The sequence below is a fragment of the Rhinoderma darwinii genome, chromosome 3 (assembly GCF_050947455.1).
Source record: "Rhinoderma darwinii isolate aRhiDar2 chromosome 3, aRhiDar2.hap1, whole genome shotgun sequence".
Taxonomy (NCBI): Eukaryota; Metazoa; Chordata; class Amphibia; order Anura; family Rhinodermatidae; genus Rhinoderma; species Rhinoderma darwinii.
The window spans coordinates 353,091,239-353,109,011 of NC_134689.1; the positions used below are offsets into that span (position 1 = coordinate 353,091,239).

At 42.1% G+C, this 17,773-nt stretch overlaps 1 protein-coding gene across 1 annotated transcript; it reads left to right on the plus strand.

Moving 5' to 3' along the window:
- Positions 1-1,693: 1,693 nt before the first annotated feature.
- On the plus strand, positions 1,694-17,458 carry TMEM230 (transmembrane protein 230). Its single transcript, XM_075855342.1, has 4 exons — positions 1,694-1,783; positions 7,455-7,590; positions 12,667-12,789; positions 15,687-17,458. Exons 2-4 carry the CDS (start codon positions 7,495-7,497, stop codon positions 15,825-15,827), a joined length of 360 nt encoding a protein of 119 aa, XP_075711457.1. The 5' UTR covers positions 1,694-1,783; positions 7,455-7,494; the 3' UTR covers positions 15,828-17,458.
- The last annotated feature ends 315 nt before the right edge of the window (positions 17,459-17,773 follow it).

The following is a 17,773-nucleotide window of genomic DNA, read 5'->3' on the forward strand; positions in this document are numbered from 1 at the left end:
AACATCTGCCCATTGATTTCAATGGGAAAAACTGCGTTTCGTTCCAACGGGGTGTTTTTTACGCGGCTATTTTTAAAAACTGCACGTAAAAATACGCCCCGTGAAAAAGAAGTGCATGTCACTTCTTGAGCCATTTTTCATTGTCTCAATAGAAGAACACCTCCAAAAATGCATCAAAAAAAGCCTGATGCATAAAAAACGGGTGTAAATTAAAGGGTGTTTTCCCTTGAAAACCGCTTCGTATTTTACAGCCGTTTTTAGTTTACCTTAGGGCATGTTCACACGGCTTATTTTCGGCCGTTTTTCGGGCCGAAAAATCCGAAGCAGAACGCATCTAAACATCTGCACATTGATTTCAATGGGAAGAACAGCATGTTCTGACAGCTCGAAAAACACAAATTTGAATAAAAAACGGCTGAAAATCAGTATTTTCAGAGGATTTTGTGTTGGGCGTATCAGATTCACGAGCGTGAAAAACGTGCGTGAATCTGGTCTGTTATGCATCAGTGTGCTTGGCGAGTGGCATGCGTTATTCACGCACTTGCAAAGCATTTTTTTTTCAATTGAATTGATGCGCAAATCACGCATCGCACACGGATGTGCATCTGTGCGGTGCGTAGCTTTCACACACCCATTGACTTCAATGAGCGCCTGGGTGCGTGAAAACTCCTGCATATGTGAACGGCCCCATTGAAATCATGGATCCGTGTGCTGCGCGTGATTTTCATGTGCAGCACACGGCGTTATTCACGCTTGTCTGAATGAGCCTTGAGGGTATGTTCACATGGCCTATTTTGTCGTTTTTCGGGCCGTAAACGCCCCGAAAAACGTCTGAAAATACGGGGGCTGAACACATGTCCTATATTGGTGCGTTATAACGCAGCTACGCAGCCATTAAAGTGAATGGGTGCGTGAAAACCACGCGCCACACACGGATGCACATCCATGTGCGGTGCGTGATTTGCGCATCAATCCAATTGAAGATAATTAAAGATAAATATGTGCTTTGCGAGTGTGTGAATAACGCATGCCACTCGCAAAGCAACACACGGACCAGATTCATGCACGTTTTTCACGCGCGTGAATCTGATACGCTCATGTGAATGAGGCCTGTTTGTAAGTAACCTCTAATTTCCTACATGTAGCAAAGACTAGATTTCTATGATTGGGAAAAAATAATTCAGACTATAGCATGATTATCTATCTATCTCATATCTATCTATCTATCTATCTATCTCATATCTATCTATCTATCTATCATATCCATCTATCTATCTATCTCATATCTATCTATCTATCTATCTATCTATCTATCTATCTATCTATCTCTCATATCCATCATCTATCTATCTATCTATCTATCTATCTCTCATATCCATCTATCTATCTATCTATCTATCTATCTATCTATCTATCTATCTATCTATCTATCTATCTATCTATCTATCTATCTATCTATCTATCTATCTATCTAATCCATCAATCAATCTCTCTATCTCTCTATCTCTCTATCTCTCTATCTCTCTATCTCTCTATCTCTCTATCTCTCTATCTCTCTCTCTATCTATCTATCTATCTATCTATTCTAATCTATACACTCACACAACACTGTAAATAAAGTTAATTGAAACTGACAGACGAGTCCAATACTACTTCCTGCTCCAGTCCCAGTGGCTGCTTTTGGGCATGTGACAGGTCACATGATCGTGTCATCGTATAGTCACTTCCTGTTAGCTGCACTATAACCCGCTGGTTACACCTGCACTATGGACTCACGGATCAGGTAGATTGTATTATACATGATCAATTCTGTCATGGGCCAGCGTGTGTGTGGCCCCTGCAGGGCTCCGTAGTCACCGAAGCATGCCTTGTGAGAGCTGTTCTATCAGTGTTAGTGTATGGGGAGGATTAACCCCTGCTTCACTGACTGCCCTGTCATTTACTACGTCAGTATCTGAAGATAATCCTTACTAGTGTCTGTAACTCCGCGTGTTGTTACTGTGCAACTGATTGGGCTGTAGATGAGAGCCCCCATAGAAGTGGCAGGTATAGGGGATAATGTGCATAGTAGAAACCCCCATAGTATAAACGACTCTGGATTCTTATTCAGCAGTTTCTTATTCACGTTTTCAGTATTTTGTTTTTTTTAATGAACATATTAAAGGGAAATCTTATACTAATAATAAAATATGTTGCACTGAGCCGCCAGAGGTGATTAAAACAGCCTAAAAACAGAAAGAGCTGGCACAAAAATCGGCATCAAAGTGGGCAATACAAAGTGTGATATATAGTGTTAAATAAATTTGGCCAATTTATCTCACACTGCCAACACACAGAGAGGAATGCACCGCATCAAAATCAGTAGAGATCAGCCTGTCCCGAACAGGTTCTGGGCATGAAAGCTGGCATCAAAGTGGGCAAATTGACAATTTTTACAGATTTGAATAAGTAACTGGTATTTTTTAAGGGTTAAATGACTTTGGGCCACTCATTTCACACTGCCAACATACAGAGAGGAATGCCGCACTTCAAAGTCAGTATAATTCAGCCTGGCCCAAACAGCTTCTGGGCATGAAAGCTGGCATAAAAGTGGGTAGACGGATACTTTTTCCAGATTTTAATAAGTAACTGGTATTTTTAAAGGGTAAAATAACTTTGGGCTACACAATTCACACTGCCAACATACAGAGAGGAATGCCCCGCATCAAAATAAGTTGAGATCAGTCTGGCCCGAACATGTTCTGGACATGAATGCTGGCATCAAAGTGGGTAGGCGGATACTTTTTCTAGATTTTAGGTTCTGGCCATAAAAGCTGGCATCAATATGGAAAAATTGTCAATTTTTACAGATTTGAATAAGTAACTGATGTTTTTGAAGGGTCAAATGACTTTGGGACACTCATTTGACACTACCAACATCCAGAAAGGAATGCTCCGCATCAAAATCAGTAGAGATCAGCCTAGCCGGAACAACTTCTGGGGATGAAAGCTGGCATCAAAGTGGGCAAACTGAACATTTTTACAGATTTAAAGAAGTAACTGATGTTTTTGAAGGGTTAGATAACTTTGGGCCACTACTCTCACACTGCCAACATACAGAGAGGAATGCCCCTCATCAAAGTCAGAAGAGTTCAGCCTGGCCCGAACATGTTCTGGGCATGAAAGCTGGCATCAAAGTGGTTAGACGTACACTTTTTCCAGATTTGAATAAGTAACTGATATTTTTAAACAGTTAAATGACTTTGGGCCACACATTTCACACTGCCAACATACAGAGAGGAATGCCCCGCATCAAAATCAGTTGAGATCAGCCTAGCTCAAATAGGTTCTGGGCATGAAAAATGTCATCAAAGAGGGCAAATGTAATGTTTTTCTAGATTTCAATAAGTAAGTGGTATTTTTAAAGGGTTAAATGACTTTGGGTCAATGATGCTACAGTCAGTCCACAGGCTAGCGTAAATGCTGCAGTCAGTCCACAGTCTAGTGTAAATGATGCTGCAGTCAGTCCACAGTCTAGAGTAAATGATGCTGCAGTCAGTCCACAGTCTAGAGTAAATGATGCTGCAGTCAGTCCACAGTCTAGAGTAAATGATGCTGCAGTCAGTCCACAGTCTAGAGTAAATGATGCTGCAGTCAGTCCACAGTCTAGAGTAAATGATGCTGCAGTCAGTCCACAGTCTAGTGTAAATGCTGCAGTCAGTAAGTGTACGATCACTAAAGAGACTGTCACCACATTTAGTGTCCTATCTCCTACATAATCTGATCTGCGCTGTAATGTAGATAACAACAGTGGTTTTTATTTTGAAAAACGATCATTTTTGAGCAAGTTATGAGCAATTTTAGATTTATGCTAATTAGATTCTTAATGCCCAACTGGGCGTTTTTTAACTTTTGACCAAGTGGACGTTGTAAAGAGAAGTGTATGAGGCTGACCAATCAGTGTCAGACACTTCTCTCCATTCATGTCCATTTGTACTCAGCACAGCGTGATCTTACACATACACCCACTTTACTGAAGTGTCTTGAGAGTGAATAGACATTGCCTCCAGCCAGGACGTAGCTATATATGACAGCTTACAGCGTGATCTCGCGAGATCATGCTTGCTGTCATTTAGTCCCACACAAACGTTACCGAAGTGTCGGGGTTGTGAATAGAAATCGCGTCCTGGCTGGAAGCGATGTGTATTCACTCTCAAGACACTTCAGTAATGTTAATGTGTGAGTAAGTGACAGCACATCATGATCTCGCGAGATCGCTATGTGCTGAGTACATGAATGCAGAGAAGTGTATGACGCTGATTGGTCACTGATTGGTCAGCGTCATACACTTCTCTTTACAATGCCCACTTGGTCAAAAAGTAAGTAAAACACGCCCAGTGGTCTATTAGGAAAGTCATTAGCATTAAGCTAAAATAGGTCATAACTTGGTCAAAATGTATTGTTTTTCTAAATAAAAACGACTGTTGTTATCTACATTACAGCGCCGATCACAATATGTAGGAGATAGGGCATTTATAATCTGGTGACAGAACCTCTTTAACTTTATTAACATGACAACATCACCTAGGGACAGGCGGCCAGTTTATAAATCATCTAGAGACAGTGAATACAGGCACAGTGAAGTAGCTGTTCATCATTATTCCACCCTTAGGCTGGGTTCACACGACCTATTTTCAGACGTAAACGAGGCGTATTATGCCTCGTTTTACGCCTGAAAATACGGCTACAATACGTCGGCAAACATCTGCCCATTCATTTGAATGGGTTTGCCGACGTACTGTGCCGACGACCTGTAATTTACGCGTCGTCGTTTGACAGCTGTCAAACGACGATGCGTAAAATTACTGCCTCGTCAAAGAAGTGCAGGACACTTCTTTGGACGTTTTTGGAGCCGTTTTCTCATAGACTCTAATGAAAACAGCTCCAAAAACGGACGTAAAAAACGCCACGAAAAACGTGAGTTGCTCAAAAAACGTCTCGGGCTGTTTTCCCATGAAAACCGCTCCGTATTTTCAGACGTAATTGCAGTTATCGTGTGCACATACCCTTACTCCTATTCACTTAGCCCATGTTACCTAAACATATGTGTGTCATTGTAACCCTGTTGCTAACTGAATGTTAGGAATCACATGATGCATGGGGGGGTCACATGACTCACGCCATGTTTAGTCATATTCAGTTAGCCCATGTATACACAGGACTGATGTGTGGGCTATACCATTCTACTGTGAAGAGAGAGAGAGACAGGGGCAGACTACACTGATATAAGAAAGGTATGTGAGTAGAATTATACATGTATATTAGAAAACTATGACTTCCTATTATATGAATGAATAGATTAAAAAAAAAAAGTGGACAACCCCTTTAAGCCCCAGCATATCCCTGGTAAGACAATAGATATAATGTGAAAAATCCAAACCTTCTGAATGTTATTTTTCTGCTGTTCAAAGACAAATGATTGATACCTGATCCTACTGCAAATGGTCAGGTTCTCTCAAAGCCTATGTCCGTCAAAGGCCATGTTCACACCGGTCGGATATGCTGTGTTAAATTACACACTTAGAACCCGCAGGGAATTCCAGCTGAAAAACGGCACCAAATTGTGGTGCAGATTTTTGTCTGAAATCGCCACTGCGGAAACAGGCTGGAAAAAAAGCCAATAATAGCCTTCACTGGCGTTGCCATAGCTGCGTGTCCCTCTATTCTTCATGCAGCCCGGCCGCCAGTAATGACGCTGCAGCCCACGTGACCGCTACATCCTGTGATTGGCAGCAGCAGTCACATGGGATGAATCATCATTCTAGGAGGTCAGCAGTATGGAGAACAGCCAGGGAAACAAGCCGTCGCTATGACAACTCCAGGGGGTAAGTATAGATTTTTTCATTAAATTTAAACTTGAATAAAGGTTATTTTCGCAACGAAATCGACACTTTTCCGTTGAAAAAAATCGCAAGATTTGCAATTTGTTGCGGCTTTTACCTCCCTATTGAACTCAATAGGGAAAAACCACAACAAAAGTGCAACAACTCTGCAGCATAAATGTAAAAGCTGCAGATTAAAAAATCACGTTGCAGGCGAATGTATGCCCTTTTTCTCAGCGGATTGTTTCTGCAGCGTATGGATGACATTTGTTCAAATCTGATCCATTTTGCTGCTACTGGAATACGCTAGAGATTTTCCACATTGAAATCCGTTGCGGAAAATCTGCAGCAAATAAGCCCTGCGTTAGCATACCCTAAATAAAAACAGCTTTAATGTTTAGCTATGCGGGAAAAAATGGCAGTGACCTGTGGAAAAAATCTGAGTTACGTTGTGAGTTGTGGTAATGCCACGATTTTACTCAATGTTTTCTTGTGGAGCCTAGCCTTAAAGGGTTGGTCCAGTCCCTAAAAATGTATAGCCTGTCCACAAGATAGGCCATTAATATCTGATCGGTGCGGGGTCCGACTCCCGGGACCACCGCCGATCAGCTGTTTTGAAGGAGCCGCAGTGCTTTATTCAAGTTAATGGCAGAAGGCTACAATACTGTGAACTTCCACTACAAGCGTGTCGGCTATTCTCTGTACGTACGGATAAGGAATGAAGGGGAAGCAGCTGCGGCCCCCTCAAAACAGCTGATCAGCGGGGGGTTCCAGGAGTCGGACCCCGACCCATCATGTTGATGGCCTATCCTGAGGACAAGCCATCAATTTTTCTTAACTGGACAATCCCTTAATCTGAATACAGACATAATACAGTTTTCAGCACGGCTGTAATGGCAGGAAGGAGGTGAAGGGAAAGTGAGCCCTAATCTACCCACCGCCCTGTCCCTGCCTACTTGCAACGACCCGCCCTAGGCGACGAGGTACAACTGGGCGGCGGTCCCTACGCTGGCTAAGTGCACAGGAAGACAAACAGGGAACACGCAAGGGAAGGGGCAGTAGCCACGGAACGCCACGAGGAAACGGGGCGGCGAACGAACAGTCAGGACCAGGACGAAGTGAGTACACCCGAGCGGACACGGAGACAGAAGCAAGCCAGGGCAAGCAAAGCAGGTCAAGCAGAACTGCAGCAAGGCAGAAGCACGGCAGAAGCAGGCTGGAGCAAGCAGCAGTGGGGCCAGGAATCCAAAAGAATTACAAGCACTGAGGAGAGCACAGGGCAGGTAATAAAGGGCAGGGGGCGGAGCTAACTCCGAGAGACCAGGCCGCGATAGGCTCTCCCACTCCTGAGCCTGCCACCCTGGTTGGTGGGAGAAGGTGTCAGTCGAACAGGTCTGGCCTCAGGTGTGGATTGATTAATCCCAGGAGTGTAGCTAGATGAAGTACCTGGCAGATCCCTAACAACGGCACAATGTTTGGACGTAATGAAGTCCTCCTATGACAGACAATCTAGAGATGAGGGGACGCTGTTGTTTCATGACAGAAGAGCACTTGGTCTGTTACAAACATTTTGTCTCCATGTTTTTTTTTTAGGATTTAAGTTCTCTTTGGTGTGTAATAAGCCGTATATGCTATGATGCCCTCACGCAGCAATGCATCCGCCACGCCAAACAGCAAAGTGAAGTACTCCAAGCTCGCCGATACAGATGATGGCTACATCGACCTGCAGGTGAGGGACAATTATAGAGTCTTCATACCTCTATCTGGAGGAGATTTACTGGTAGTGTTGTAGGTTGATATTACAAGGTTATGAAATGAAGCCAATTGCACCAAATTTGTCAAAATGGCACATAAAGCATGCGGTGCACCTCGTACAGCGGCATCTCAGACACTTTTCTCTTCTTTTTCCACCTCATGGTTGTCCTACATATACGCCAATATGTTGTGAAAAAGATGGTGCACGGCTTTAATACATTTGGCATGTTATAAAATGCATAATAAATCTGTCTGCCGCTTAGCTCACCCCCCCCCCCCTATTGAAATAAAATGAAGTTCAGTCGAGCTGACTGTGCGTGTTAATAGTGGAGTTGAGGAAGAGCGCTGTCTTGTCTCTCAGGTCCTTTCCTCCTACCACATGATAATATTACTGCTTATATAGTCATGATTCTGTCACTTGGATTGCAGAATTATGTTATTACCACTAGATGGCGCAAACCACTAATAATCTACAGTAAAGCTACAGCCAAGTAGAAACATTGCGCTATAGAAAGATGCCAAGCAAAACCATCCTTAATGCCAAGATAAACCGCTAAATATCCAAACAGAGATTTCATAAAACTGGTTCTGAAAACAGTTGTAGCGAGTGTTCAGGGTAATAAAACAATATAGTCCAGCTTCTAAGGGTATGTTCACACAGCCTATTTACGGACGTAAATCGGGCGTTTTTGCCCCGAATTACGCCCGAAAATAGCGCCTCAATAGCGCTGACAAACATCTGCCCATTGAAAGCAATGGGCAGACGTTTGTCTGTTCACACGAGGCGTATATTTACGCGCCGCTGTCAAATGACGGCGCGTAAATAGACGCCCGCGTAGAAGAAGTGACCTGTCACTTCTTTGGCCGTAATTGGAGCCGCTATTCATTGACTCCAATGAATAGCAGCGCTAATTACGGCCGTAATTGACGCGGCGTTCAAGCGCCTGCACATGCCGGTACGGCTGAAATTACGGGGATATTTTCAGGCTGAAACATCCCCGTAAATTCAGCCGTTACGGACCCCCGCCGTGTGAACATACCCTAACACTTCAGCAGCTTCCGTAGACTGGTCATTCCAATGACTCTCACTATATTATGCATGTCCGGGCTGATACCCAGGGCAGGGGGAGCGTGAATACTAAATCTAAATGTTTAACTACATAAATAAGAAAACAATCGCAGCGCTGCGCTCTTCCAGTGTTTACGGTATGAAGACGGGTGCAGCAGTCCACCTTTTCCTCCAATTCCAGGAACAGTTGTGATCCCCGCAGACTGATATAGACTCCACGCTTTCAGTCCGAGATCATCTTGTGTACGGCTTGTGTAGAAATAGCCACGTAACAGTTATGTTTTTCTCTTTACAAAAATATATCCTTTTATCGAAAGTGTCATGTTGATGACATACAAAAATAAATGTAAATATCACCCAACGTGTTAAAGTCCATAATAAATCCTGATGAGTTCTCCCCGGTAGTTTTATGATTCTTTTGCACAGACTTCACGTGGAGGAGGATTGGCATCTTACTGCGCCTGATGCGACGTTTCCGGGGTCAGTCCTCTTTCTGAAGCATGCGTGGTTTAACATACAATAGGCCTCTACAAAGAGAAAAATACATCCGATCTGTATATTTTAATTTATTAACCTTTGGGGTTTAGTGAAATATTCCATTCATCTGATGAAAAGGATCCCATATATTTCTTCATGAAAGATCTCTCTCTTTTTAAAGGGAATGTGTCGCTAGAAAATTGTTTTCTTTTTTTTTTTTTTTTTCAGTTAAACAATTAGTATTTAAGTGATTACACATTGTTTTAATTTTTTCACAAGTCAGGAAATATTATAAATTAGATTCTATTTATCAAATTTCCATGTGCTGGCCACTAGAGGGAGCAGTTCTCAAAATTGCAGCATGGTCAATGTGGTAAAGCAACCTCATAGCTTTATGCTGCAAATTATGGGTAGACACTCTCTCTCTAGTGTCCTCACACAATCCCTCCTTCTTTATTCTGGCTAGTGCCAGGAGAAGGAGGGGGTTGAATCTTCAAACCTTCTACACTGTGTGCCGCCATTTTCTGAGCGACTGCACAGTGTAGGAGGATTAGATACAGGGCTCAGCAGACCGTATCACACGAACATACGCGAATATAATACACACATCACATACACGAACATAAATTACCTGCTCCTGCCGCCTCCGCTCCTATTCCTTGCGCCTTTGCTTCCTTGAACATATGGCCGGAAGCCGCAGCCGGAAGTCATCATTTTACTGTCCGGCAGCGGCTTCCGGTCCACATGAAAATCGCGCCGGATTTCACTCTACGAACGAGCTTAGCTTTGGTCTGTGTGGGAGCGGCGCATGCGCAGTTCCCACACAGACGGCGCACGCAACTGAGAATGGAACGGCTTCCATTCACATTCTCTATGGGGTTGTATGTGCCGTATTCCATCTCTGTATGTGTCGTTAATCGACACATACAGAGATGAAAAAAAAATGGCAGCCCCAAAGAGAAGTAAAAGTCAGAAAACATTAAAAAGTAAAACGTGAGAACACAAATAAATTAAAATGTTTAAAATATTATATTAAAAGCAATATGATAAAAAAAAAAATTAATGACACCTTCCCTTTAACATCAGATAGGATTGTTGCGCATTAGACATTTGTCGTTTAACACTAAAAATCGGTTGTTGTCCTTTAAGAAAATAAATTGCACTAGGAGAACATTATCCCTATTAAAACAAAAACGTGTTACAGACTTTTGTCTAATTTTTAACCGTCTCAATGCTTGTTTTTATAGTTTTAGGTATATAAACTTTTGCACTCTTTCATTTTTCACTTTGTACATTTAGAAGTCGTTTTTAATATTCAAGACTATTTAAACTGGTGATGGGCTATACCACACATGCTTGAGAAAGGGGGCGGACCCCCGAAACCTCACATCAGGCATAGCAAAACGCCAATCTTATTTTTTGTACGTGATCAACGGGACACTGAATTTTCGATAAAAGGAAATATTTTTGTAAAGAGAAAAACATAACTGTTACGTGCTTATTTCTACACCAGATGCATAACAGTTACGAGACATAGGAAACGTCTCGTTTAGCACGCGCTATACCCTCGTGTTATTTCAATTATGGGTTTATAATCTATTGCCTTTCCTGAGATCTTTTACACAGATCATCCACTATTTAGTGAAAAACACAACACGAGCATACTACAATATAACCTCTATGTAAAGGATCTGCCAGGCACAGCTTCGGGGTTAACTCCCAGAACTAATCAGTCAGCACCTGAGAATACATCCCTGAGACTGACTCCTGCTTCCACCATTCAGGCTGGCAGGCTTAGGAGTGGGAGAGCCTATCGCAGCCTGGCCAGACTCAGCTAGCTCCCGCCCTCGGTCTATTTAAGCCTGCCCTTCCTGACCCTCGGTGCTTGTGATTATTTTCGTGTGGTTTCCTGGCCCAGCTACAGCTCCTGCTATTTTTGATCCTGCTCCATACAGACCCTGGCTTACCGACTACTCTTCTGCTTTTCGTTTTGTACCTCGCACACTCCTGGCTTGACTCGGCTCGTTCACCACTCTGGTTGCTCACAGTGTTGCCGTGGGCAACGGCCCCTTTTCCTTGCTTGTGTTCCTTTGTATGTTTGTCGTGTTTGTCGTGCACTTACTGAGCGCAGGGACCGCCGCCCAGTTGTACCCCGTCGTCTAGGGCGGGTCGTTGCAAGTAGGCAGGGACAGAGTGGCGGGTAGATTAGGGTTCACTTGTCCGTCTCCCTACCCCCTGCCATTACACTCTAGCAAGATATAAAAACCTTGATGGGGCTTATTTATATTCAAAGACAAATGTTAACAGACAGAATGTAACAATGTGTAGAAATCCACATGGCATCCAACATGAAACCAGCCCGACTCCAGTATCACCAGGAACCGGGGATTGACATTTATTATTTTGAAAAAAAGTGAAAAATATTGCTCAGCACATCCACAATGTGAAATATAAAAAAGAGCTTTATTCGGTCATTTGTTTAAAAGTCCATAGAGGACACAAGTAGGGGGTGTCTTACTCATAGCATAAAGTAACAGATTCGATACATGTGTTTTAAAATCACAGTTATCCAATCCTGACACATCTCAGTAAAAGCAATACTACACACCATTTTTCGAAACCGATTAAATGTTTAACAAGGTTACAAAATGTGTAGACGCATGTGAAACGTATACAAAGTCATTTGAAACAAGATTATAAAGTATAATTCATATTCTGGAGAAAAGTGGAAAAAGGAGATATCAAAATATAAGCTAGGAAATGTCCACTAAATGGGAAATGTAAAATATAAAGGGAAAAAACAGTCCCTATATTAATAAATGGATTTTGAAAACTACACGTATATAGGCCAAACATAAATTATACCAAAAAATTTCAATAATCTCAAATGACTTTGTATAAGTTTCACATGCGTCTATACATTTTGTAAGCTTGTTATACATTTAATCTGTTTCTGAAAATGGTGTGTAGTATTGCTTTTACTTAGATGTCAGGATTGACTAACTGTGATTTTAAAACACATATATCTCATCTGTTACGTTATGCTATGAGTAAGAACACTTTGTTCGAAACGCGTAAGCGGTAACACGCCCTGCTTGGACTTTTAAACAAATGACCAAATAAAGATAGTTTTTTAGATTTCACATTGTGAATGTGCTGAGGAATATTTTTAACTTTTTTCAAAATATTGAATTCCTTGTCTGCCTACAAGCTCCTCCTTCCAATTGCACTCCATTGAGGAACTCCAGATCCCAGGATGAAATATTGGGTGAGCACATGTGTGGCTTCTGGCTGCTGTCTTTTTTTTTTTTCTTGTTCGTATTGACTTTTATTCCTGAAATTGGAGGAAACGGTTGAACTTCTGCCCCCCTCTTCACATTGCAAACACTGGTAGAGCGCAGCGAATGTTTCTTATTTATGACTTGGTGTTTAGTGGGTGGATTCGTTTTTCACTTTCTGATATTTTAGATAAATATTTAACATGTTTGTTTGTTTCGCCTCCAGTTTAAGAGGAGTCCTCCAAAAATTCCATACAAAGCCATTGCTTTGGCCACTTTCCTGTTCTTAATCGGTACTTTGCTGATTGTGATTGGGGCCCTCCTGCTTACTGAGCACATTGGCAATGCGGTAAGCTGCATTTATAATCTTATATTTCCCTGTGGTATTAAAGAGTAACTGTCGTTTTAAAGCAAACTTTTGACATTTCATAGTGGCATGTCAAAAGGTTTGATTGGTGGGGGTCCGGGTGACGAGACCCCCATTGATAGCTAAAACGAACGGGCAGAAGCGCCCACCCGAGCGCTTTGCTGCTTCAGTTGCGATTGGCAATCCTAGTATTTATCAGGCTGAAGACGCTCTCATTGACTTTCCATATTAGCCTGCCTTCAGGCATACTAGGATTGCCGATCGCAGGCAAAGCGCTCGGGTGAGCGCTTCTGCCTGTTCGTTTGAGCGATCGGTGGGGGTCTCTCTCTTTATCTATTTTAAATGTTCAGCAAGCATATACTGTGCAATAAAGGGGTTGTCCCAGTAAGACAACCCCTTTCCCTACGCTATATTAGGTCGTATGGACACCATAGAGGCATTCCCTGCAGCGGGAGAAATGTGTGGATGACCTCCACCTCCTCTGGCGATATCCGCTATTTGTAAAGGGTTTGAGAAGCCCGTCTGGCCGATATGATGAGATAATATGGTTGTCCTGGACTATGAAATGTCATCCAAGAGTTTAGAAAATATTTTTTGAGGACATTATAATCATGCTTCAATTTTGGACATTTTAACACCTCTAAGACATTGGAAAGCAACCTCGACATTGTGACATTCGTTAAAATCAGTGCTGACTTGTGCATCCTGTATTATATATGCAACTCTTGAAGGGGTTGTCCCCTTTGGATAATCTCTTTTTATTAGAAGGTCCCCCTAGTCATATAGGCTAATCACAGGTTGTTCTGCTGCCTAGACCCCCAGCGATTAGCTGGGGGAATTTAGCAGCAATTTTTCAGTTTCCCTGCAGCGCCACCACAGGGTAAATTAAGCATTACACAGTGCCGATTTAAGTCAATGGTTTGTCTGTGAAATACTTGGATGTGCTTGGTTCTCCAGAGATAGAGGCGCTCCTAAATATGTGACACCCCCCCCCCTCTCTATTACGTCAGTATTTTTTTTATAGCAGAGTGATTGAATTATTAACCCCTTCCCGACATTTGACGTATCCATACGTCATAGCCGGGTAGGGGAAGTATGGAACGGGCTCACGGAGTGACCGCACTCCATGTGATGCGGCTGTCGGCTGTATGTTACAACCGTAACTTCACAGTAACAAGCGGGATCGCGTTCGAGCGTGATCCCGCTCGTTTAACCCGTTAAATGCCGCGGTCAATAGCGACCGCAGCATTTAAATCGTTAGAAAGAGGGGGGCGACCCCCTCTAGCAGCTCATTGCCCCCCCCCCCCGCAATGCAATCGCGGGGTGATGATGGTTGCTATGGCAGCCTGGGGGGGGGGCTAATGAAGGCCCCCAGGTCTGCCATCTTTGTACACCTATTAAGCCCTGCCTCCAGCTTAATAGTTGCCTGTCAGAATGACGATATACTGCAATACATTAGTATTGCAGTATATCGTGCAAGCGATACAACGATCGCTGGTTGAAGTCCCCTAGGGGGACTAATAAAAAAAAAAGTTAAAAATTAGTAAAATAAACATAATTGGCATCGCCGCATCCGTAAAAGTCTGATCTATTACAATATATTATTATTTAACCTGCACGGCGAACGCCATTAAAAAAAAAATGTAAACGCCAGAATCGCTATTTGTTTGGTCACCTCATCTCCCACAAAAAATGGAATAAAAAGTGATCAAACCGTCGCATGTACACCAAAATAGTATCCTTAAAAACGACAGCTTATCCCGCAAAAAATAAGCCCTCATACCACATAATAGACGGTAAATAAAAAGTTATGGCTCTCAGAATTTGGCGACAAAATAAATTACATTTTTTACACTTAGTTTTTTCCTTATAAAAGTAGTAAAATATAGAAAAAACTATATATATATATATATTTGGTATCGCCGTAATCGTATTGACCCGCATGTTGTTTTAATTGCACAGTGAATTCTGTAAAAACGAAGCACAAAAAAGCATGGAGGAATGGCTTTTTTTTTTTCATTTTCTACCCCACAAATAATTTTTTTCCCATTTCCTAGTGCATTATACGGCAAAATAAATGGCGCTACAAAAAACTACAACTCGTCCCGCAAAAATCAAGCCCTCATAGGACTATATCGATGGAAAAATTAAAAAGTTATGACTTTTGGAAGGTGGGGAGGAGAAAATGAACATCTGACAGTTGTTTACGACGGGAAGGGGTTATTCCGGTTACCAGCTATTTTTTCAAAAACTGAAAATAATTTATTGTTCACCTGTATACTCTCTAATGTAATATGTGTGGCTGTGCCGATATTCCTCCTTACCTGATTTTCCGCTCCAGCTGTTCCGGCAGCGATGCGTTTTCCTAATGAACTAGCACGGCGCCGCCGCTGTTACCAAGTGACCTCCTCGCCTACATATCCCATCATACCCCACCGCACAAATCTGTTTGCGCGTTCACAAGATTCTCTGGTCCGTCATTGGTTAGAAGCAGAGAGTCCCGTGACTTAAACCTCGATTGTACCACTACGTCGGGAATAAAGATGAACTCAATGCGCATGTACGACCAGATACTACAGGTCGTAGCTATTAGGAACGGAGAACAAGATCAGGGCACTATAAAGTTATTTTATACTGACCGAACGATGCAAAATGGGTTATTACAAGTAATTAGAGACTTTTATATTTTGTAAAGATGTCTGACATAGGTCCTATTTAAAGTAACCGGAATACCCCTTTAATGATTAGGTTTTATTTATAAAAGACAGGACAACCCCTTTAAATCACACCTGAGTTTTTAGATTTTGATGGGATTTATGCTGCTGCAGTATACTAGGATTATAGACTGTTAAATCTGATCCTATTTCGTCTTGTTTAAGGGGAAGGAGCGCGGCATACCCGTACTGATCATCGGAGTCCTGGTTTTCCTGCCTGGGTTTTACCACCTCCGTATCGCATATTATGCATCTAAAGGCTACAGGGGTTACTCATATGATGACATCCCAGACTTTGATGACTGAATCACTGTGTGGCTATTGGAAAAGCACAAAGAATACTGCTCTACTAAGGCTCAACCGGTAGGACCAGCAGAAGAAGAAGATTGGCAGAGCAATGTATATACAATGCAACGTAAGGCAGCGGTGACAATTCTGTAGCCTGTTTTCTCTTATAGCGTACCTTGTCTTATCAGGGGATGTACCTACAAGCTGACAAGACATGGCAGGGATTATTTTTCAGAAAATTGTAAAAAAAAAATATGGACAATGATTAATATAATCGAGAAGATATGTTCTCAAGATGATACTGAGGTTACTTGAATAGAAGTCTAGGCAAATACATGAATGGTGGAACATCTGCACCTGGAAGAGTATAGTAAAGCAAGCAGAGGACTCTTCTAAGCTAAATGGATAATATTATTTGGATATTCTACAAGGCCAGTTGGAGGAGTACTTACTTATCCTTTATTGTCTTTCTGGCAGCGGCCTCTTCGAAAGGTCTATACATTCTCTACAATATCTTGTAGATAGAAGAATGATGTGAAATCAGCGAACGAGCATTTCCTGGTCCTTGGATCATCCACTTTTCAAGATTATGGCCACCTTTAAAGCCTCCATAGGTGTTCACTTACTTTTCTGACTTCTACAACAACAGGAGATCGCAGCAAACTATACACTATATCATGTAGTGGGAAGCCGAATGGTAAACCCAGCTTAAACAGTAATGGTGGTAATATTGGTTGTCACCCAGATTACCCCCAAAATATATACGGTTAAGTATAATCTTTACAATATAAAAGGAGCGGACACGTTAGATCTTTTATTCAGTTTTCAATGTAAATTCTATTTTAGAATGTATCTCTTTTTTTCTGTTTGCTCCTCAAAGATATAAATATATCAAGTACTTTGAGTAGTTCGGTCCGTAAAATTACAAATAAATAGTTATTACAGTATCAGATTAATTTTGGGTGCAGTTTTCTTTATGACCACTACTCATTGTGGCACTGTTTCTCTAACTTCATTATCTCAATGTCTAGATTAATGGGGAAGCCTGTATCCAAACTACTGCAAGGGTAAGGCCCCATTCACACGAGCGTCAATAACGTCCGTGTGCTGCGCATGGAAATCACGCGCAGCACACGGACCCATTGATTTCAAGGGGGCCGTTCACACATGCGGGAGTTTTCACGCAGCGAGAGTCCGCTGCGTGAATATCACTGCATGTCCTATGTTGATGCGTTTTCACGCACCTACGCGCCCATTGAAGTCTATGGGTGCGTGAAAACCACACACTTCACACGGATGCACATCCGTGTGCGATGCGTGATTTGCGCATCAATTAGATAAAAAATAAAAAAAATATGTGCTTTGCGAGTGCAGGAATAACGCACCCTGATGCATAACGCAGCACACACGGACCAGATTCACATGCGTTTTGATACGCTCGTGTGAATGGGGCCTAAAGTGGAGGAGTTGACCATAACAAGCAGTCACATTCATTACACAGAAGTCCCAGGGACAATGATAGCAGCAACCTGACGGGTTGCTATGTGTAACGTCTACACTTTTCATTTGCGCTAGCCTTGATAAATGTTCCTGATTTTTTTTTTTTAAGTTTGAATGCTATTAATAAAAAAATATATATATATACAGTATATGTGCGTGTTCTCTTTAATTGTGAACTCTTGCTAGATGTGGAGATTTTTTTTATTTTTCATATACTTATTGGTGGATTTGTTACATTGTGTGTTGATTCTTGTGACAGATACTTCTTACTTTTTTTGTGGCCCAGGTTAGAAATGAGGAACCTGACAACACATGACTTTCTAGGACTACGTAAATAGTAAAAGTGCGCTATAGATCAGCTGACGTGTCCTAATAGTTTCTACACGGTCGGGGTCAGTGAGCTCTTAGTGTTGGTAAAATCGATATCTTTTTTTCTAGGGTATTTCATGTTCTTCTCTTTGGAG